The sequence below is a fragment of the Onychostruthus taczanowskii genome, unplaced genomic scaffold (assembly GCF_017590055.1).
Source record: "Onychostruthus taczanowskii isolate IOZ18803 unplaced genomic scaffold, ASM1759005v1 scaffold101, whole genome shotgun sequence".
In the NCBI taxonomy this organism is placed as follows: Eukaryota; Metazoa; Chordata; class Aves; order Passeriformes; family Passeridae; genus Onychostruthus; species Onychostruthus taczanowskii.
The window spans coordinates 2,456,013-2,477,636 of record NW_024496638.1 but is presented as its reverse complement, the minus strand read 5'-3'; the positions used below and the strand labels follow the sequence as shown (position 1 = coordinate 2,477,636).

General features: G+C 47.7%; 1 protein-coding gene across 1 annotated transcript in view; it reads left to right on the top strand.

Moving 5' to 3' along the window:
* Positions 1 to 3,610: 3,610 nt before the first annotated feature.
* Positions 3,611 to 21,624, top strand: part of BDNF (brain derived neurotrophic factor) — a 37,246-nt gene continuing 19,232 nt past the window's right edge. The window contains exon 1 of the mRNA XM_041411769.1: positions 3,611 to 3,810. Within this exon, the coding sequence (XP_041267703.1) occupies positions 3,808 to 3,810 (3 nt within the window). The 5' untranslated portion in view covers positions 3,611 to 3,807. The remainder of the gene's footprint in view (positions 3,811 to 21,624) is intronic.

Sequence of the window (21,624 nt, the reverse complement as noted above, 5' to 3'; positions counted from 1 at the left end):
AGAAGCATCTCTGTGAAGTTGACAGCTCCTGCTCTCCTCTGATCCTGCTCAGATTGCTAATGTTGATGTCTGAGGCAGGTTTTCAGTGGTCCCTGGGGGAGCAGCTGTACCTAATGAATGGAAGGTGTCTTTTAGCACCTTAGCAGTTAGGTGCTTAGCAGTTATCCACATATTTTGGTAGTCTTTCAACTATGTGAAAAAGCCAACCAGTAACAGCTCATCATTTTCTAAGGTGTTTTAAGGCAGGGAAAGAGCATTTGCAGCTTGCTTAGGATTTCGGGATGCTTCACAGGTTGATTTAAAGCACTGTGACTTTCTAGCAATGCTGTTGCAGTATTCTTCACTTTGTTTTGTCTAATAGAGGGAAAATGTATGGCTGATTCCCGCTTAATTAGGCCTCATCTGCTAAACAGTTATGTCACTATTTACGTAGGAGTAGTCCCCACTGAAGTCAGGTCCTGCAGCTGTATACTTCATCTGGTAACAATGTGATTCCAAGATAAACAGACTTGGAACAAGAGATGTACATTGCCTTATATGTATGAACTACCTGCATGCAGCAAATGCTGTGCCATGTCATTCTGGCAAATGCTAGCAGATATTCTATTTCAACAGCCTGATTATTAGTTTTAAACAATGGGCTAAACTCTACTCACTGCTTCAGCTTTTACTGAAGTGTATGACTTGTCAGGTGAGTAACTTTGAGTCACTTGTGCCCCTCTAGGGTACTAAGGAAAAAAGCCCTCCACACCGACTCACATCAAGTGATTTTTCATGGCTGGGTCTCCCATGGCCTGGGGATAAGATCTTCTAGAGAATTGGGAAAGGAAATGTCTAGAAACTCAACAGGCATTTAGGTTTAATTCTAGTCATTCCCTTTCTAATGCCCTTCTTGCAGGAATCCCTGACAGAGGAGTGACTGGCACATTGACTGGTGTCTCAACTTCAGCTCTGGCCCAGCAGAATGGCTTGGGCTACTCTCTCACCTGTGAGTGCCACTACAAGGAAAGAACTGTGATTGTTTCATACTGCCTCCTCCTACTCATCTTCTGCCAGGTAATTCTTGTTCTCCATAGCACCCCCTATTACCCTACTAATGGCCTTTTGTTTTTCCATAGAGTTTAGTGTCATTCCCTTGATTACAGCCCAGTTAATTTCGTTGATTACATTGACGCTATCTAAAGCAATCCCTTCAGCAAACACGTGCTTAATTTGGTCTATTGAGAATGAGGTGTGTTATCAGTTATCACCTATCCCCAGGGAGGTGGGTGGTCCTTCAGCAGAAATCCTGACCAGGAGCTCTTCTAGTTAGCTGTCCAAAGAAGTAACTGCTTGTGGCTCTGTCTCATGTGGCACCCCGACAGGTATCCCCAGCAAACACAAGTTCTCCCAGGCAGGACCCTGCCCTGTCACTGCAGGCAAACCCCATCAGCTTCCTGTAGAAAATGCATCTGCACAGGGCTGAAATGACACCATGCTGCTGCCTGCTCTGGACCTCCTGGGAAGTTTTGTGGAAGGATTTTTGGTTGTAAATTTAACGTTATTACATCAATATGATACTATGACCCACCGAAGGTTTCTCCTGGGCATCTCTAACAATTGAGACCTTCCTCAGAAAATGAAGATACACAGAAGTTAATGAAATGAGAAGTAGGGGAGGTATGGTGCTGCAAAGTACTTTGTTACAAGTGCTACAGAGGGAATTACTTTCTCAATGAAAGACTATGTTTCTTGAGCTCTAAACTAAGTATGTGGAAATAAGTTTTAAATGGTATTGCATCGTTGTAATGTTCTCTCTATAAAACACTGAGGACTCCACAGGGTCAGAAACCTTTAAGATTTAGATATGTGTTTATGTAGTCAAAATGTGAATTGTGCAACTTACTACCCGAAGTAAATACTACTAATAAATTACTTTATTCCCCTGAGGAAGAGGCAGGAGCAAATTGCTTAGAAGAATGGGAGAAAGCAGAACTCATTGCAAGTCCACTTGTTGAAACACTTAGGCTTTTTTTTTTTTTTTTTTTTTTTTGTCAGTTTTAATGCCATTTAAAACTGGTATTCCTGACCAGTATTAACACTAACTATGAATGCTTCCAACTGCTGGAAGAAAACTTCAGCTTCCTGACTGAGGATCAGCACTTGAGGACGTGTCTCGGGTGACACCGTGTCAGTGACAGGGCGATCTGCCGGGTGCAGTGTTACATCAGCAGCAGCCTTTCCGGCAGGCTGTGCCTGCACATGGCACCCAGGCGGTGTGCGATGCACTGAGGGGGCTCCGTGGCTCTCCTCAGGGCAGCTTTGCTGGATGCCACTTGACTTTTCTTCTAACACCTTGTCCCCAGGACAGCCGAGGCAGGAAAGTACCAGCTGTACCAGTCTTAGGGCAGCATCTGCTGGTTATTGCATGGATCAACATAGATGGTTGTCATGGAAGAGGCTGCTTGCTTTGGCTCCCAGGCAGAGGTACCTGGGACTGGGGGGCGGGAGAAACGGGCGCATGGGAGAGAAATGACCCGTAAGTGTAATTCCAACACTCAGTCAGGAGAGAACGGGACTGGTCGAGGAGCTCCTCGGTCTTGGTCTCTTTTTTCCTTATGAGAGACAGCACCCTCAAACTTTGGCAAGTCCAGGTTCAGTTGACTGCAATTCGCCTTCAAAGCAAAGAAACCCTTCCCACCACCTCCCACAGCCCTTCCCGCAGCGCTCCCGCGGGGCTCTCGGAGCCGGGGAGGCGGGCAGGCACCGAGAATGAACCCCAGGTGCGAAGACAAAATGGGGACGGGGACTTTGTGAGCCTCGGCAGGAGTAACCCTGGGGCTCGGCCACCTCTCCCGCGGAAAGAGGCTGCATTGGCGCCCAGGTGTGCGGGCGTTCTCCCAACGCAGGCAGGGCGGAATTGACTTGGCCATAGAAATCACGGGCGGAGCCGGGGCGCTGCTGGAGCCCCGAGGGGAGAAGGGGAGAGCAGAGGCTGATGCCGGGATGCGCTCCCCTCCCCTCTGCCTTGCCGGCGGGGGCTCAGTGCGGGCCGGCGGAGCAGCCCGCCCCCGGGATGCGCCTCCCGGCGAGGGCGGAGGGACGAGGGGGAGGAGAAGCGTGCGGGAAGTTGCAGCTCGGGAAAGGCAGGGGTTTCGGAAAGGAACTCGTCTTGGCAACTGTGCCACGCTCCTCTTGTGGCAGGACCTAGTATGCAACAAGTCCCTGGAGCACTTCCCGTGAGAGCGCAGTGAACGCGCCACTCACCCAAACAAACAAACAAACAACCCCCCAAATGCTGACTTACCTGTCCCGAACGTAAACCTCCAGAGCCGGCTCGTCTTGCGCGGCCCCGGGTGCGAGCCGGGAGGTGGAAGGAGGGCGGTGGGAGTCAGGGCTCGCCGCGCAGCGCGCCCGGCCGGCCAGCACTTCGCTCGGGAACTTCGTGTCCCGCTCCGGTTTCCTGGGAGGCGGCTGCGATCACGTTTTATACTGTATTGGTTGGTAACCCCTCTCATTCATTAAGATCACGTAAGAACTCAGAGGGAAACGTGACTCTGAGCTAAGGCGTTTGCGTAAATCTATAGGTTTTTAAAACTCCCTGCCAGTTGCTTTCTGTCTTCTGTAGGCACCAAGGTGGTGGAGAGTTTAAGCTTGCGGATATTGCAAAGGGTTATTAGATTCATAAGTCACACCAAGTGGTGGGCGATCCACTGAGCAAAGCAGAAGTTCTCACATGATGACTTCAAACAAGACACATTACCTTCCAGCATCTGTTGGAGAGACTGGATTTTAAACCACTTCTGTCTCCAGGACAGCAAAGAAACAATGGTGAGTACCTACAAAAAAACCTTATTTTTAATACCTGGAGAGAGGAACAAAACAACTACACCAAAAAGCTTGAGATGTTGCTTAACGACAGGATCTGATACCACGGGCTCGGCTTTCTAGTACTTAATACGCCAAAGAGCGTAACCCGCGGAGGCCGGGAGAATTGTGTTTTAGACGGTGTAACTTTAATTGCGGCGCTCTTTGATTTAGGGCTGCGATGGAAACGGCGCGTCTGACAGAGAAACTTGGAGCTGCGGCGGCCGGGCTGCCGCCGGGCGCTCGCCCGTCCCTCGGCGGGCACGGCCGCCTCCGCCGGGGGGGCCGGGGGCTCGGGGCTGCCCCGGAGGGGGCGCGGAGCGGCACGTGACGGGCGGGGGGCCGCGGCCGGGAGCGGAGCGGAGCGGGGAGGCGGCGGCAGCACCCTGGACAGCGGCGGCGGAGGCGGCCCCGCACCGCTCCGCAGTGCTCCGCGACCCGGCGGGCGCGGGGAGCCGCCGGCGCCGGGTGCCGGCTTCCCTCCCCCGCCAAGCCCCGGTCCTTCCACTCCCCTCCCCTCCCCTCCCCGCCCGCCGCCCTCTCGCCCCGCTGGAGCTGGGCTAAGTTGAATTCCTAGCGGTGCGGACTGGAATAGGAACAAGAGAGGAGGGATAAAAAAAAAAAAAAAAAAGAGTCTTGCAAGCTCCGGGGGTTGGTTTGACGGTGTCAACTTTGGGAAATGCCAGTATTTATCTCCGCGATCTAGCCACTGCTCGTGGTGTTAGCTGTAACCAAGGTAAGCACAGGGGGGACACCCCCGGCGGCCCCTCTGGCTCCTGCCTCTCCCTCTCCGTGCTGCGGGGATGGGTGCCTGCTCTTCGCCTAGTTTTGTTACCTTGCTGGCTGCTTGATGTGTGTGAGGGCTAGAGGTGGAAGGAATGAAAAGCTGGATGAGATTTAACTACGAGTTAACTTAAGTTGTGCCTGATTTAACCTGGGAATCTCGTCTGTGTGTGTGTGCATGCTTTGGGCAGAGATGCAACTGATCTTTACCAAGAGAAGCAGATGCGACGGATTTTTTTTTTTTCCTCTGGCTAAGGATGCAAGTTGATTATGCATAGCTAAAGAGATGCAGCTGAGCTCTAGCTGGCACTGTGCAGGACCGATCTTTCACAGATAAAGGGACGCAGCTGATCTTTACCTACACGGAGATTAGCTGACCCCTCTGTATACGCAACCTACGGCTCAAAGGGAGAGCCGTGCATGTATTGCCGATGATCCAATATCCGCATCTACTTTGCTATAATTAATGGTGTGTGTGTGTGTGCGCGCGTTTGGCAAGGCTGAAACCCAAACGCAGCCCCCCCAACTGGAGATCATTCGGATAAGCTTTCTGCTCATCTCCCTCCCTATCTCTAGTGCCTCCCCCCACCCCTCCCCGCGCTTCCGATTCTTCCTACGTAGAAATGTAGCTAATAATATTTAGTCTCCGGGCTAAAAATAAGCTCTGGAAAGTCAGCAGTTTGGCGGAGCAGCGGCGGCAGCAGCGGCACTCGCAGGTAGAGAGGCTCAGGGGGTCTCCGGCTCCGCACGGAGGCTGTGCATCGCCCCCTCCCCCGCCTTCCTGCCAGGAGAGCCCGCCCGGAGCCCCGCCGTGCCCGCTCCAGACACACCGCGCCGCTCCGCCCGGGGAATCCCGGCCGCGGGGAGCCCCCCGCTCCGGACCCGAGGGGCGGCCGGCCGGGCCCCCGGCGCCACGGGCCCTCCCTGCGGCAGCGCCCCGCGCCGGCCCCGCTGCGGAGCCGGGCCCGCCGGGAGGGAGCGAGGGCGGATCCCGGCGCCCCCCCGCCTCCCGCCGGGCTCCCTCCCGCTCGGCTCGCACGTAGCGCCGCCGGGCAGGGAAGCCCCCGGCAGGCGGGAGGCAGGCAGGCAGGGAGGGGGCGGCTCCCCAGCGCGCAGCAGGGCGGAGACGCCGCGCAGGGCACCGGGCCGGGCCGCCCCCGCCGGCGTCCCCCGGCTCCCCCCGCCCCACCGCGGTTGCCACGGCGACCGCCTCCCCCCGGAGGCTCCGTCCTGCGGAAACGGGGCGCGCTGCCGCGGGGATGGGGGCACGGGAATGCCGCCCCCTCCGCCCCGCGGCCCGGGCGCGGCTCCTCGGCGGCAGCCCCTGGACGGCACCGGAGCCGCACCGGACACGGCGCAGCCAAAATGGAGGTGGCGCAGGACGGCTCCGGAGGGGCTCGCTCCGAAGTCGGTCATCTGCCGCCTCTGCTGCGGCCGTGCCTGCTCCGGGTCTGAGCGGTACCGGGGAGCAGCCGCTCTCCCCGCCCCGGGAGATGCGCTACCGGCGGCCTTGGCTTTGCGCCGTCCCCCTTCACCCTCCAGGCCGGCCGGAGGAGGGAGCGGGCAGCATCCCTCCGTGGATTTTTCCATTTCCACCTGGAGAACTTGCGTTTGCTGGGGATACCTGTCAGGGTGCCATAGGAGGCAGTTCTTAAGGCGAGGAGAGAGGAGCCAGAGAAGAGCCAGGTCTCAGCAGCATCCCTCGTCAGGAGGCTGGGTGACACTCAAACACTCCTAATTTGCAGTATTGGTCTCATTAAATTCATAATGAAACGTCCTCTGACCTTTTTTCACTAAGGAAGAAGTAATGTGGTAGAGCTAATATTTCAATACATACACTCTGAACTAGAGGTTGATGAGCCCTACTAAAAATCTACCCACTTCCCAAAATAAATTTTTCTGTTATCTAGGAGGTTGTCAAGGAGCTTCTAGTTATATGAATTTTCCACTCCATGCATAATTTTGTGTATCTTCTTGTATTTTAAATTTGCACCCATTACTTTCTTGCCAGCTCTTAAAAAACTCCAGCATTTCCCTTTCTGCCTCTGTTGCCATGTTTCTCCGGAATTCTAATCACTCTCTGCAGAGACGCATGGGATGGACGGCTGCTAACAAATGACACGGGCCGTTTTTGGTCCCATTGTGGTGACTCATACCTTAATCTGCAAGTAGCTTTATTGATTTTAGTATCTCCTGTTTCTCCAGGAGCTGTCACTGCTCTGGTGGTGGTTCATCACCACCTTTCATCTCTTACAGTTATGGTACTGTAAAATGGCCAATGTCCTTGGACTATGTCTTCATCCTCCAAAGTTTTGGTGTGGCAGTCTTTTTTTGCCTCTTTTTTAAGGTTTTCTTTTACCTGGTACCATGAGTGTTGTCTTCAGTGGTTTGGTGTCTGTGCCCAGCACGAGATGGTTTTTATAATACATGGTGTTTGACACAGGCGTTGTCTCTATGCAAGTTTGCCATTCTCAGCAGCTCACCATTTGGATAACCTTTTGATTTTCAGGATTGCTCAACAATTTCCTGTTTCAAACGGTCTGATATTTCTCACTATTTATTTTTAGTGGCCAGCATTCACAGGCATGTATGCCACTGGATTAATGTCTAGCATTTCATTAATCTGAGGTGGCTGGATGCATACATTTGGCTTTGTACAGAAAGTTTTTTTTTTTTCTTTATCACATTAATGCTGTTGAGCTCTTAGAAATGCACTAAGAAAATGCAGACTGGCTGCCATTCAGTAACCATAAGTTGCTTCCTAAATACAGTGGCATATGGTTGCCCTGCCATGAGAAATTCTGGAAAGGTGGATAAATCCTGAGGGACAGATTTCCTCGGAGCTGTAAGTCTTACCATGAATCATTGTAGTAAATCACCACTAAGCACTTGAAGATGTAGCTGCTAGAATTTTTTTAATCAGATACGCAAACAAAGAGAGCATCCATAAGATTTCAGGAGAACTAGTTCATTCCTCTGGCAAAAAATAGTAACGTCAAGTGCAGTAAACAGCATCTGCAAGAAACAGTACCTATCAAAGTTGTTGAAAATCAGTAGATTCCCCAGACCTTGGGAATGAGACAGGTAGTGCAAGGTAAAATATGTCTGAAAAGACACTTTCACAGCTCCCTCCCCTTTGAGCTAACATTAGATTGGGGCTAAGAAACTGGGGCTAGCAAAAGCAGGCTTGTCAAAGTGGTCCTTAAAATGGATTTGATGGCTTTTGGGGCATGAAGAACTAGAAAGGAAGAGTGGAGAAATGCAGGGCTGGTTTTGTAATGCTCATTTTCTTTTGTGGTCAGCAAGTCCAGCTAGTAATAAGGACCCCAGAATATGGGCAGATGAAATGTCAAAGAAAAGGTATACTTGTATGCCTGGAAGTGAGGTTTTGGAACGAGTGTGGGTATCCCATGTTTCTCTCATGTTTGATTTTCCAAATATTTTTACACTTCCTTTCTGCATCTCTCCCACCACATTGTTAGGAGTAGTGAAGTGCCCTGGCAGGGAAATGTCAGGGGACATCCTGCAGCCCCCCAGGGCACGTGATGAACAGGGTCACTGGCAAGCTGCTCGCCACCTTTGGTGAATTCCTACACCCACGTGCCAGCAGCAAGGTGTAGGGCAGGGCACAGGCTTCTCCCATGAACTGAAAATATCTCTGAGACATACTTCTGCAAAATTATAGCCAGGAAAACATACCGACTGACATGGAGTTCATATAACAACTGCCCACCCATTTCATTATTTCACAAATGTGTGATTCTTGCTTGTGAGCTGTCACCATTAACATTTCCATCTGTCTCAATATTGCTTCTATTCTTAGTTGCTTTGTGATAGATGTAGGTGTATGAAAAAGATTTTCCCTCCCTCCTTGTGTCGTGAAGTAAAATAAGTGAAAGCCACATATATGTATCCACACATTTTCATGCAGGCAGCCAGAAATAGAGGCACTTTCATGGCACTCCCATTACTAGATGTAGAGGGGAAGTAAGAAGCACATGCCCGTGGCCTCTTGATGCTGCTGGAACAGGCACATAATGGGGAAAAACATAAATAAGTCAAAATCTAACTGCAAAAGAACAATGTTGCTTTGATGTCCTTTTGAATATGCAGTTGGAGAGACCTATTTTCCCAGCCATGTAAGTATGGGAATAATTTTACTTATCATGTAATCCTAATTGGTCTTTTCCTGAGGCAATCTCAAAGGGAAAATAGCTGTGACACGCTTTGGTGTTCAAAGGATCAGGTCCTCAGCTGTGTAGGTATTTCTAAACTTAGACCTTTCAAGCTGCTCATTGCTTGGACAAACAGAAAACTCTCTGCAATATTGGCAAAACCTGCTCTTCTCAGCACGTCTGTGCCAGAAGTGGCATCAGTGGGACAGCTGTGGCAATGATCAGATGTGGCACAGGAGTCTCCAGCAGAAGCACATCTGGTTCCAGTCACGTTTATTCCTGTTGTCATTTGAACTTCATGGCAATTCACAGTCCCCTGATGGGAAAAGTCTCAGAAATGGCAGATGGGTGTGAAGCATTTTCACCCTGGCCCAGCCTGGTGCTCCCAGAGGGGCAGGGCTGTGGCCCCAGCTGGGCTCTGGGGCCTGGCCCCTGCCCTCCCTGGGCTGGGGCAGAGCCTTGGGGCCACGGCAGTGCCCCAGAGCCAGTTCTGCTATCAGTGAGGGGTCTCCCCACAGCCACAGGCTGCTGTGTTGTCTCCTGTGGGGAGCACTGGTGCAGGGGCTGTAGTGGACCAAGCTCTTGCCATGAGTGGCTGAGTGTACACTTTCTCTTCCCCCTGCCTTTTCATGGTGTGGTCTGTCTTTTTTAATTTTTTTCCTTCCCAAAATAGCGCACAAACCCCAATTTAACAAGCATAAACCATGCACTCTGGCCTCCAATTTATTTTGACATTTGGCAAGAATGATTTTGCAACGTGTTCATTAAGTCATAACATTTTCACTACTTTTGCATTCCAGATCCTTATTGACTATAGCACATGTGAAAATAACGAAGTTATTTATTCTCCAAATGGACAGTAGACCCCAAAGCTCCCAAGAAATTGCATTGTTTATGGATGCAATGTATGCAGAGCCTTTAAGGCCCTAGGTCTTCCCTGACTGTAAGAAAAATGGTTCATTTCTGAAAGGGGTGAAGAGGGGTTTATCATCCACTAAAATGTTAATAGGATTGTTCAGTTAAGGAGGTCTCATCAGACCAGTTGTTTCTTTTTTGTTAAACAGAGCCTTTGTGGGATTTGGGAATAATGCAGTAAAAAGTTATGGTAGTAGATAATTAGATGGACCAGCTAAAAGCAATATGAAAGGGGGCTGGTAGCACAAGGATTACAGAAGGTGTGTGGGCATTTTGACATCCAGAAAACATTATAGATCTGGTCTCAGCTACCTCAGTCTCATGATGATAATTAAGAAATGTGGGTGTAGAAAAGATCTTTGCATGGTTTGGTTGGATTATTGCTGCAGTTCAGAACACAATTGACAGAGACACCCACATTGGACATGATTGCCCTTTGATGAGGCAGATACTGACTTTTTAAAGCTGACACAGTTAAAATTATGTCCAAAGTTTATGGGGCCACAAGCTTCTCACTAGACTCCATTATTATAACAAATGGTAAGCTGCAAATTTAAGCAGTTAAAAAAAAAAAGGGTGAGGCATGCTAAGGTGGAAGGGGCCCTGGCAGTGGGAAGGCTTCAAGATAAACTTTTCTCTCATCTGTTTGGCAGGAGTAGAACTGGCACACGGGCAGTGTGTGTGAAAGGGGGATCCCTTCCTGTGTGTGTGTGTGTTTGTGCTCCTCAGAGGCAACCAGGAGGGAAGAGCAGCCAGGCTGGTTCCTTTGACAGCCCTCAGTAAAGGCAAGTTCCTGTGCAGTGTGTGCTGCGTGGCAGATCCTCCCAGCCCCTCCGCCTCCCTTGGTTCAGCAGCTGTACAGAGATGGTACCAAGCTCCTCTCTGAGCACTGAACAAGGAGAAATATGCCATCAATTTCAAACAGAGCAGAACCCAAGCACAGAGCTAACCATCCTTTATCTGAAGGATATGTTTTTAAGAAACATTTGAGAAGGGAAAGAGAATGATGGAGGCTGTTTAGATGGTTACTGCTCAAGTCTAAGGCAAGGCACAACAGTATAGCTTAACATACTACCTCTTGGAGTGCATTATTCTAATATTAGAGCTGTACTAAACCTGTACAGCTATGGAAATGTCAAAATATTGACGTCAGCCCTGATCCTGCATTCAGGTTTCTTTATTCCTTTACGTGTTTCACCCTTTGAAACAGCAGCAGGAGGAGGAGGTTGTATGGTGGCCCACAAGCAGTTCTGCATCTGTCACTTAGCTCCCATTCAGATTTCCTCTCAGGAATCAGAAAAGGCCACGCATTGTCAAGGCAGACAGAGCTGGGAAAATATTTGACATTTCAAAATTAAATTTTTTCCAGTATTTTCAACACAAACTGAGATCTATATTGTTTAACAGAGTATTCAAAGAGGCTTTCAGTATTTCTGTCTAAAGCTATCATCAATAATCTGGCAATGACATTTGACAAAATACTCAGACCCAAATGATAAATAATATCAAATATTCAAACCCAAAGGATATCATGAAAAGACAACGGATTTAATGGATTTCAGGTAAACAGGTGGCTACCAAAGGAAAGAAAAAAAAAAGGCAGCTGTTTTCTGACAGCAAATACCTTTTGAAACCCAACCAACTCTACTGAGAATGGGATGAAGCAAGAGACACGAGCAGAGGTCAAAAGGCTGGAGCTGCTCATGTGTTGGTTTGCTCTGTAAAATACATGTTGACTCACACCTACCAAAAGTCTGTAAAACCATCTGAGAGAATATTTGGCTGAATTTTGTGAACAGATAGCTGATAATATAGTGTTGACCAGGAAAACAAAAAGATTTAGCAGTTTTTAAACGAGGCTAAATTCTAGGTTTGAAATTTTCCAGTGGATGCTGATACATCTCAAATGGCTTTTGCTACTGTACCAATCTCTTGCTGTAGCCTGAAGTGTGATACCCTTTATTATATTGCTGAAAATTTATTGTGTCAGAGAGGAAAAAAAACCTACTGCATCTATTGGTCATCCACAGAAAGAGTGAATCTCACAGTATTTTCCACATGAATCTCTTTTTTTTTTATCCCAAATTTGTTTTATTTACTAAGATATTTTAAGTGCTTACAGCACACTCATCACTGATCACTGTTTTTAACACCTTTGTAAGTGACATGAATAACCTCTGTCACAGGTTTTGTTCTCATCCTCTTCTGAGGGAACAAGAACTTAACCCTAGGATTTTTCCCTGGTTTTGGTTTTTGAGAGGTTTAATTGTTGTGCCTAAGGGTTTCACGAAGGTGTTGGTGGCACCAGGAGGTAAAGTTTAATGATAGATTCACCTCTTTTCTTTCTGCCTGGCACTTGCTCCTGCCCCAGTCACTCTATCCAGGGGTATTCCCTAGGCAGATCTGATTCTCAGGCCCTTCCTGCCCACCACCTGTTGTTTTCCTCTCCCAAATCCTTCACCTGGACTCAGGCAGCTGTCCAGCCACGGTCACAGCCCTGCATACCCGCTGCTTTTCTCACCTCTTTTTTGAGCTCTTTTAAAGACACAAATCTCTCAGACTTCAGAAGAGCTCTTAATTCCCAGTCCACTGCCTTTGGCACCTAATAGTTATTTTTATCATCTACTTTCCCATCAAAGTATTTCTGCAGCAGTCCCTTAAGAAAATTCTGCTGGCTCCCAAATTTTAAGGAAGCCAAAACATTTGACAAAAAGGCTAAGTCCTTAAAAGGACAAATCTAGAAAATTCATTTGGAATGGCCAGAATTTCCTATTCATTTTCTGTAGGGACAAACAGGGAAGAAATTCAGACTGATGTGAGGCACTTCAGGCCAGGAGAAAAGCCAAAAATGATGGACCTTTCCAAATTATTTTCTTTGGGAGCATCAGCCTGTCCAAGAGCAACAGGGTGGGGCCAAAGCAGCGTGCTGACTCAGCTCCTGAACCTCCGCAGCCCTGGTGTGGCAGCTGCCTGGGGCTCTCACTAGCCCTGCAGGGCTCCTGGGACCCCCGTGGGGCTCTGCCAGCGAGGAGGTGTGGGGAAGGGCAAGCACAAGTGATGGAGAGTGCTGGATGCCTGGCTGGAGCCCTCCCACACTGGGGGAGCAGCACTTGGATGGAAAGGACATAGCAGTGAGTCTTGCCTAGTGAGGAAGAGAGCAGGGTGATGGCTCTTCCCTTTGCTTTTGCCTTCCCAACAGGCAATCTGGCAATCCCTCAGCCATCTGCAAGTGTCCTGTCCCCTTTACCTGGAGCCTTGGTGGGGGAAGCTGTCCACTGCCTTCCCAATCCACGCTTTTCATGGGGTGTTAGTAAAGATGAATGGTTCGTTAAAAATCGATCAGCTAAATGTAGATGAAGGTCTAGTACCAGTTTGTCAGACCATGAGAACGTGTATTTCATCTGCTTGTCTTTCATTTGTGTCAGCACTCAGGCTGAGCCCTTTCCCTGAGTCTCTATAAGCCATCAGTCCATGGAATTAACACAGTGTTCCTTTTCTGCCAGGGTGAGGGTCTGACAAAAGCACAGCAAACCCCAACTGCAAAGTGAACTGTGCTGTCAGTTACATGCTTCCCCAGCTCTGGTAGTTGGTGCAATTTTCTGGCAGTTAATGGGGTCTAAATCAAGAAACTAATCAGAAATAAGCCTGAAAATTGTACTGGCTCTTATTTACTTTCTTTTATCTTGATAAAACTTCTTAAAAGAATATTTTTAACAGATTCTTTAAACATTTGTAGTAAGAGGCAATAGACAAAATGTCATAATTTCCATATGAAGGAGTGCAATTCCTATATAAAAAAGCCATTTTATCCTAATATGGACTCAGAGTCTAAGTAACGTATTCTGTCACAAGAACTTTTGCATCAAAACAATTTTTCTGTTTCATATCCAAGAAGAAATGTTGAATATTTAAATTCCACATTCTTTTTGATCTTAATTCCCTTCACAGAAGAGCTCTTTAGGTCTCATCAATGTGCTCTAGGTGCAATATCTGAGTATATTTTTCATATTATGGGATCTAACCCAAATTAAGAAACCAAAGGGGAAGGAGCTGTACATGCCTGTAAGGGAAAATGATTCTGCTTGGAGCACATAGCAGAGTAAAGCATCAAACAGAAACATAACAAAAGTCTGAAATAAGGGGTTTAATGACTTGGTGCAAAGTCCTTGCTGAAAACCTAGCATTTGGCTCCCTTCTGATTTAAAAACTTTGCATTCCTGCTGACTTCAGTGGTGTTTATGTTCAAATAAGTAAAGGCACCATGAGGCCATATAGTACAACTACAATTTGCAATAAATTATAGCAGATTAAACAGCCAGCTAATGAAATACAAAGAGGTGTTTAAAACACTCCCTTGTAAGCATTTATGTTTCAGATGTATAAACTACATGAAAAATAAACATTGTCCAGAAAATAAATGTATATTATGTTGTTTATGAGTTTATACTCTAATGGCACAAGTCCTGAACCACCAAGGCCCCACTAAATGTCTTGCCAAAGCTAGGCTTTGAGTCATATCCAACAATAAAAATACAGGGGCTTGGAGCATCAGAATGCAGGATTGCTTAAGATTATGTTCAAATGAGGTTTGTGGTGGTGGCCGTGTCTCTACTGCTGGACATGCCCACCCCAACCACCCCTTACCCCTCAAAAGCCACCCTGACCTTGTGCAGGCTGGGACAGAGAAATCAATATGTTTTCCCATTTGAGAAATTGTGGGAACGTGAGGAAAGTTATTTTAAAATAGCTTAAAATTTGTATTGATTCTGTGGATCGATATTTCAGGATTTCTGAATTCCCGAGCAGTCATACATCCACCCTGTGTTTTGTTCCTCTCTCTCTGCATCTGTAAATGATAGTCTGAGCACATCACCTGCTGTAGGGAGAGATCCAGCTATGCATCCAACTACCCTAGTGAGGAGGAAAATCATGTTTTAATAGTAGTACCAAAAACCCAGCTCTACTGGCTCTACTTAAAGCAATTCTGCCATGCAAGTCAATGAAATCATTTCATCTGGCCAGTGCAGAGTTAGTAACAGCCCTTGTGCAATTCCTGCTCCTTGGAGCTGGGTGTTGCAGTGGGAGGACAGAGGAAGTGAGGATTGCACCTTCTTTGCTGCATTTTTTGTGTATTAGCAGGCCCTGAGGAGTGGGTGAGCACCACCCCTCTGCCATGGATGAGCAGACCATTCCTTTCACTTGGACAAATGGAAACTCCTGGGCAGACACTTGGCTGCCCATCGAACTCCAGAGCAGCATGCAGTAACACACAACGTGCTTCCAGCCTTTCAATTACCAAAGGATTAACAATCCCAAGTATTCAATGTACAGAAATTACACCATGCAAATGAAATGTTTTAGTCAAGGGCAACTTTTGCTTTAATCTGACTAACCCAGTACTTGTTTCTTGAGCCACAAGTCACAGTGACTGGAGGAGGAGAACCTAACGGGGTCTGAGTTTCATTTTGAGGACTCTTTTTAATGTTTATTGCTGCACTGGTAACTTTAGTTTGCAATTAACAAAAATATCTGCTCTTTCACAGATGCTTCTCACTTTAATGCTTTAGGTGGTTAACATAGAAAATGTTTTGAACCCTTTATGTTTTGTTTCTTAGGTGAAATAGCTCAATCTGCTATTTAAAGAAAAAATATCCTGAATTTATCTTTAAATACATCAGCTTGTTTAAAGCATCGATGTGGTTCGGCTTTGAAAAGGGATGGAGCCAAAGTACCTTAACCCCTTCGGGAAGATGAAGACAACCATCTAAGTGCAGCATAAAATATGTTAATATGAAAGTCCTGAAGGGCAGGAGAGCCAGCAGAACTATTTAATGTTTACACATGCTTTGCATTCCCAAGGATTTCTGTGTACCCAAGGAGGATCCCTCCTGGCAGAGTGGGACCCTGTGGGTGGTGGGCACCCCGGGACAGCCACTGGCCCTGGTGCCAAGCTCCACCTCCACGTCCCCTCCCCTTATCGCTGCAGATCCCTTATCGCCCATCACCCCGGGGCAGTATCGCTGAGCTGCTGCACCTGGCCAAGGCAGTGCTCCAGCTTGATGCCAGAGGAGATCTCAGCTGCTTCAACAGAAATAAGCTGCAAAAGAGCCTTCATAGGGCTCTGGACCTGGGATTTTGGGGCTTGCTTATTTTTAGCACACACTCAAAATAAGCTCTCCAAAGTTATGCACTGAGGAGGGTTTGCCAGGCATAAACCTGTTCTGATAAGATGCCTGGCTAAGTTTATAAACCCCTTGGAATCCGATCCCTTTAAATATTAAAAATAATCCACTATATTGCATCTAACTGAAACCCACTGAATACTTAGAGGAAAGGAGAGATGAGTCAATCCCAACACCTTTCACCCACAAGTGCACCTACAGTTTTCTGATCTTCTTTAATCCTAGAGCTCCAATGGCCTGATTCGTCACAGGAGTGCATCTCTAGCCATCTAACCTTTCCACACTTGGCTCAGGTTTCCACCATCCCAAGGAATCACACACAACCTCTTCGGGGAAGAGGGGATTTTCTTCTCCCTTCCCTGTCTGCTGCTCCCTCAGACTCTGCATCGTTGTTGTTGTCCCATGCTCTCTTTTCTGCCTGCTGTGCTGGAGCCTTGGCTGGGCTGTCAGCAGGAGGGTCAGGGGTGAGGGAGGGAGGCTTGGGCACCACACGCCAGACACCTGGTACACTGATACTCCTGGGCACAGCCCAGATACTTTCCTCTTTGCTCAGGTAGTGGGTGGTTAATGCCTCCAAAACAGCAGTAAGGCAGAGACACTCAGGAGATTAATTGCCAGCTTTAGTGAATGTCAAAGCGTCAGGAAATGACAAACCAAACTTTTAATGTTTCTGTGGGGTTAGATTCATTCTCTCCTTACTTTTTTTATTCCTGTTCTCACCTTTTTTTTTTTCTGTGCCATCATCCTCAACAGCTGCCCTGCACCCCGGAGTGTGGGGCAAGCCTGGCGTGGCTGGACACTGGCCATGGGACCAGGGGTCAGCAGGAAGGGTGAGTTGTCCTCCTGGCTTCCCCCAGCCCTTCACGTGTGGTTTAGGAGTCCCTCTGTCCAAGCAGTGCATGGAGTTCATGCAAAACCCCAAAAGAAAAGCCTAGAGGTTTGGATGGGGAGGATTTTGTGTGCGTGTGTGCACGTCACTGCAGGTGGGAATTGCCACATATCACACATTCTGTTTCAACAACATTTCATGCCAGTAGAGACAACTACACAAGCTACAAGGACCAAACCCAGACCCGGTGTGCTCACCAAACAAGTATGTTCATGAGCAGCTGAATAGATGTGCGTGTGATAGACACATGCATTTCCTTGTTTGCAAAAGGCTAATCTGCACCTACCACAGAACTCTGTCAGAGAGGTGGTTTCATGCACATAAACTGTGCTGAAATCCCTGATTAGAAGGCATGGGACAAGATTCAGGGTACAGATCCTGCCATGTGATGGAAAGCTGGCATACCTTTAGCAGACATGAGAAGAAAACAATTATTTTAATTGTTGGTTAGAGTTTTAAAGCTACTTTTGCTGTAGCTGCAGGGTGGCAATTCTGAGCTATTAAGTGGATTTTCTCCAGGAAAAATGCTGTGGTTTCGGTGCCTGTGATTCAAAGAGTAGGTTTTCCTGCTTTGTCCTGTGTACATGCAGCCTACAAACCATGTCTAAGATTTTTGGGTTTGTATTCCCATCTTTGCTGTTTCACTTAATACTTGCCCTGCTAAAGTGAGGCTGCAAGGCCTCTCAAGAAATGCTGTTCACTGAAGGTGAAATTATGCTTGAAATTAAGAGCAGCTACCCTGCACTATTTAGGGCACTCTAAGGGTCTATTCTGGTCACCCAGCAAGCTGCTTGCAGACCACAACAGCAGCAACTCTTTGTAGGCTGAACCAATGTAAACCTTGGGGTTGTGAGACCCTGAGCCACCAGCCCCAGGCTTTGACAACACTGGGGGCTGGGAGGGGCTGTGCCCACAGCCTGGCCAACCCCTGAACGCAAGGGGAAAGCTGGGCAAGTGACCACCACCATCTTTCTCTCACCATCTCTCAGTCAAAACCTCTAAAATACTGCCATTTTTCAAAGTTAAGCAGAATTTGGCTTTGCTCCTCAAAGATGCTGACGTTTTCCCAGTGCACTGATGTTGGTGTGGAGCACGAGGGGCTCTCGTGTGTGTGCTGCAGCCACTGAATCATTGTAGAGCAGCATCATAGCCCAGTCATCCTACAAATGCACCATGCCTGCAACCCTGGCTGTGTACATAACTTGTGTATATAATCCACTGCAATTCTTAGCATTGCTGGGGTTGGAAAAGTGTATTTCCATTAATTTTCCATCTCTTTAATGTGAAAAAATAGCAAATAAAGGTAACTAGGAAACATGAGTAAACATAATCAAACACAAAATGCTTGTAATGATATAAGGAATTACTTCAGCCAATTAAAATTTTAAACAGGAAAAAAAACCCCGTAGCATCAAAACCCGAGTACATCAATAGCATTGTCCTTTTTGTAATCAGGATTAGTTTATATTTCCTGACAGCCAAGTGAGAAGAATTCCAAATTACAGCTTCTTGACCTTTTTCTCATTCAAAAACAGGCGAAGATACTACGTGAATAAAATGGGGAGTGTAAGGACACAGTCTGGGGGAGGGGAGACTCAATCACCCGTTGCCTTTTGTCTAATTATGTACCTTTTATGAATGTTACTCTTTTCAAATATTGACTTTTTTATTGCTTCTCCTACAATTGCAATGGGGGAATTTAAGAGCCCCACAAACTACTTTATCATGTAATTAGTTTATCAGTAAATTTGGACCTCATACATCAATCACTATAATGCATAACCTCCACTGAGACAGAAACCAGGTGTGCGTGCTTCTGCTTTCTTCTTTATAGTATCTACAGTGTCATTAGTGCCTATGCTACAGTTTAAATTGAATTCAGCAAAAAGCAATGGTCTTACCCTCCTGCAAGCAATATTACTTCAGGGATAAATCAACGTTTTATTGATTGACAACTCATACTCTTTCCCTGCCGCTGTTTGGAAAACAGTGAACTATGATTTGTGTATGCAAAAAGTTATTTTAATTAGTCATGAATAGAAAAAACACCTGGTCCCAAGGTGAATGCTTAATGTGGGCATAGTGGGACAGCACCAAGAGGCTTGAAACACTGAATTATCTGAAAGCACCAGAAAAGGGTCTGCCTGCCCTTTTCTTCCCCATGCAATTGTGGTGTGGCTTTCTTTTCCAGTGCCTCTTATGTGTGACATCTGTACATTCCAAATGGGGAAAACACAGCTGGAAGACACAACAAGAGAGAACTCCTTTTGGGTCTACCCAGAAAACATTGGGATGCCTTGCCTTTGCATCCTATGTACCCCAAAAATCCCAAAGGGGATGGTTCATGTAACCTCCAAATTTATAGTGCAGTCCGTGGACTAAGGAATGGAACTCCAACCAGAGCAGTGTGTCCCCATGTCCCCAGGACTAGCAGTTGCTTCACAAACTAATACCCTGAACACAATTTTTGGGGGTTCATTCATAAAAATTCTCTTGGAAGTCAGAGTCTGACTTAACAATATGGAACCCAGCTTGCGTGTGCATTAAAAATCCAAACAAGTAATTATTTACGCTACTTTTTCATTTTCCGAGTAATCAAGCACTGGCTGGTAATAATGCTCCAAGGGCTGATTATACCAGCAAGAAACAGCAGCTCCTCTGACCACACCTCTTCCCCAGGAAAATCTCTACACCAATGCAAAAGGCAACACGTTTGTAGCAGAGAAAATGGGAATTTCATGGTTGCATGGAATTAATGGTCCTCATGTTCTCAGCAGAGCTGAGCTGAAGCGCTTCCCACAGAGTGAGGACTTGTCAGGCTGTCTGTAACATGCTTCCTTTCCAAAATTAAAAGAAAAAATTCTGATTGCAAGCAGATTTTTTTCAGAGTATATCCCTTCTCCTTCACTCCTGAGAAAAAGGCAGCAGTGTTTCTAAAGCATGGTATTTGCTGTTGCTCATCTGCATGTCTAGTGTCCTAGCAGAAGAGCCTTTCCTACAGGAATAACAAGTGTGCAGCGTATTACATTACAGCTGATTAAAGTAGCCTCTCCTGCTGCTGTTTAACTTGTCTGGTAGATCATCCAAATACTTGCAGGCACCATCTTATAAACACAGAATATTGGAACTGTGCTGTTTTGTGACTGTGCAAAAAGGCTGCTGGAAACGTGCTGCCTTGGTGCAATCAGGTACCCGCACTAACACAGCCGTACCTGGAAAGTTAAATGGTACTGTGGAGCGAAGGCTAAAACAGAAAAATAAAATGCACGCCTTAGCTTAGCAAATCCCAGGTACAATCATGCCTTTGAGACGCCTCTGGAACATCCACCCAGCATTGTTGCTGGGAGTTGTAAGCTTATATTGGTATATCAGAGTGGGGAAAGGAATGGTTGATGCATCCCCAATGGCAGAATTTGAATAAAAATAGCAAAGCAGGTCTTGGCCTGAAGAGCTACCTGGATTTGTGACTGTCCATCAGCCAGCAAGGGCTGGACATGATTCCTCAGGCCCAGGCTGTAGTGAGGGCTTTGAAAATATCTCCTTTCTCGTAAATTGGATAGATTTGGACTGGAAAACACTGAGACAAAAAGAGGTAGAACTGTCTTCACGCTCGCTGACATTTTTAGTTCAAACACGTGAAACCAAACCCCCAAGTGCAAGAAGGAGGGTGATGTGGTACTCAAGCAGGATTTTTTAAAAAGTTCTTAAAGCTGCAAAGGTTTTTAACCACCAGGAATCTTTCCTTTAATATATATTAAAAGCTGATTTATATGGAAGGCCTTAGGTGTACTCAAATTTCAAACACCTGGGTTATTTTCTTTACTGATAAATGCAGGTGTTTCATAGCAAAAGCACACAGGCAATCAGACTGTCTGAGGGTAGCAATGAGTTGCACACATTTCTCCTAGGATAAATAAATTTTCACAAGCGCGCGGAGTGAATGGGCCTTTGGCATTAATTGCAATTAGATGGCAGTCAGGCTTTGAGGTGTAGAAAAATACGTGTTTTAACCAATTCATGAAACAGTTGTGCTAGCTTCTTCTGAAGTCAGCTGTTTCCAGTTTTGCCTGGGAGGGAAGAGGGGAGGGAAGAGGCGAGGCTGCCACAGCCCATGCCAGGCAGGGGGTGAAGCCAGCTCTTCTCGCACAGCTCGCTCCTGCCGCCGGCACACGCGTGCGCTCCCGCTCGCCGCAGCCCGGAGCGTGCCATCTCCCTGTCTTTACCGAGATCAAATGGAGCCAGTCAATCAGGGGATACCATTATTGCCTCCGCCATTCAATTTCCACTATCAATAATTTACTGTACTTGCTGCACGCGCAGGAGGAGGAGATGGCCAAACAGATTTTGGTCAGGGGGTACGGGATGCGCCCCGCGGGCGGCCGGGCAGAGGCGAGCCGGGCGTTCCCCCCGACATCCCCGGGCTCCGCGGTCGGCCCCGTCTCCGCCGGCGGGCGCTGATGCGACGGGCGGCCCCGCTGTCGGTCTCGGTGCCAGTCTCGGTCCCGTCCCGGTCCCGAGCTGGGCAGAGCCGCCTCGGGACCGCTGGGACCGAGCTCCCGCTGGGCGCCTGCAGAAAGTCACCGGTGTAACGTTACCTGGGGCGCTCATTAATAAGCAATGCCTGTTATTATCTTGATTGCATTCTTAATAGGCGAACTACGGAGAGGTCAGCGCGGGAGCGATATTTAAATGGATTGGGCTTGCTTAATACCCGGCGGAGTAAACCAATATCCCGCCGCGGGCGGACCGACCCCCCCCGCCCCGCTCCCCGCTCGGGAAGCGCCGGGGGAGCGGAGCGGAGCGGGGCCGGGCGGGCGGGGCGGGGGCGGTGGCG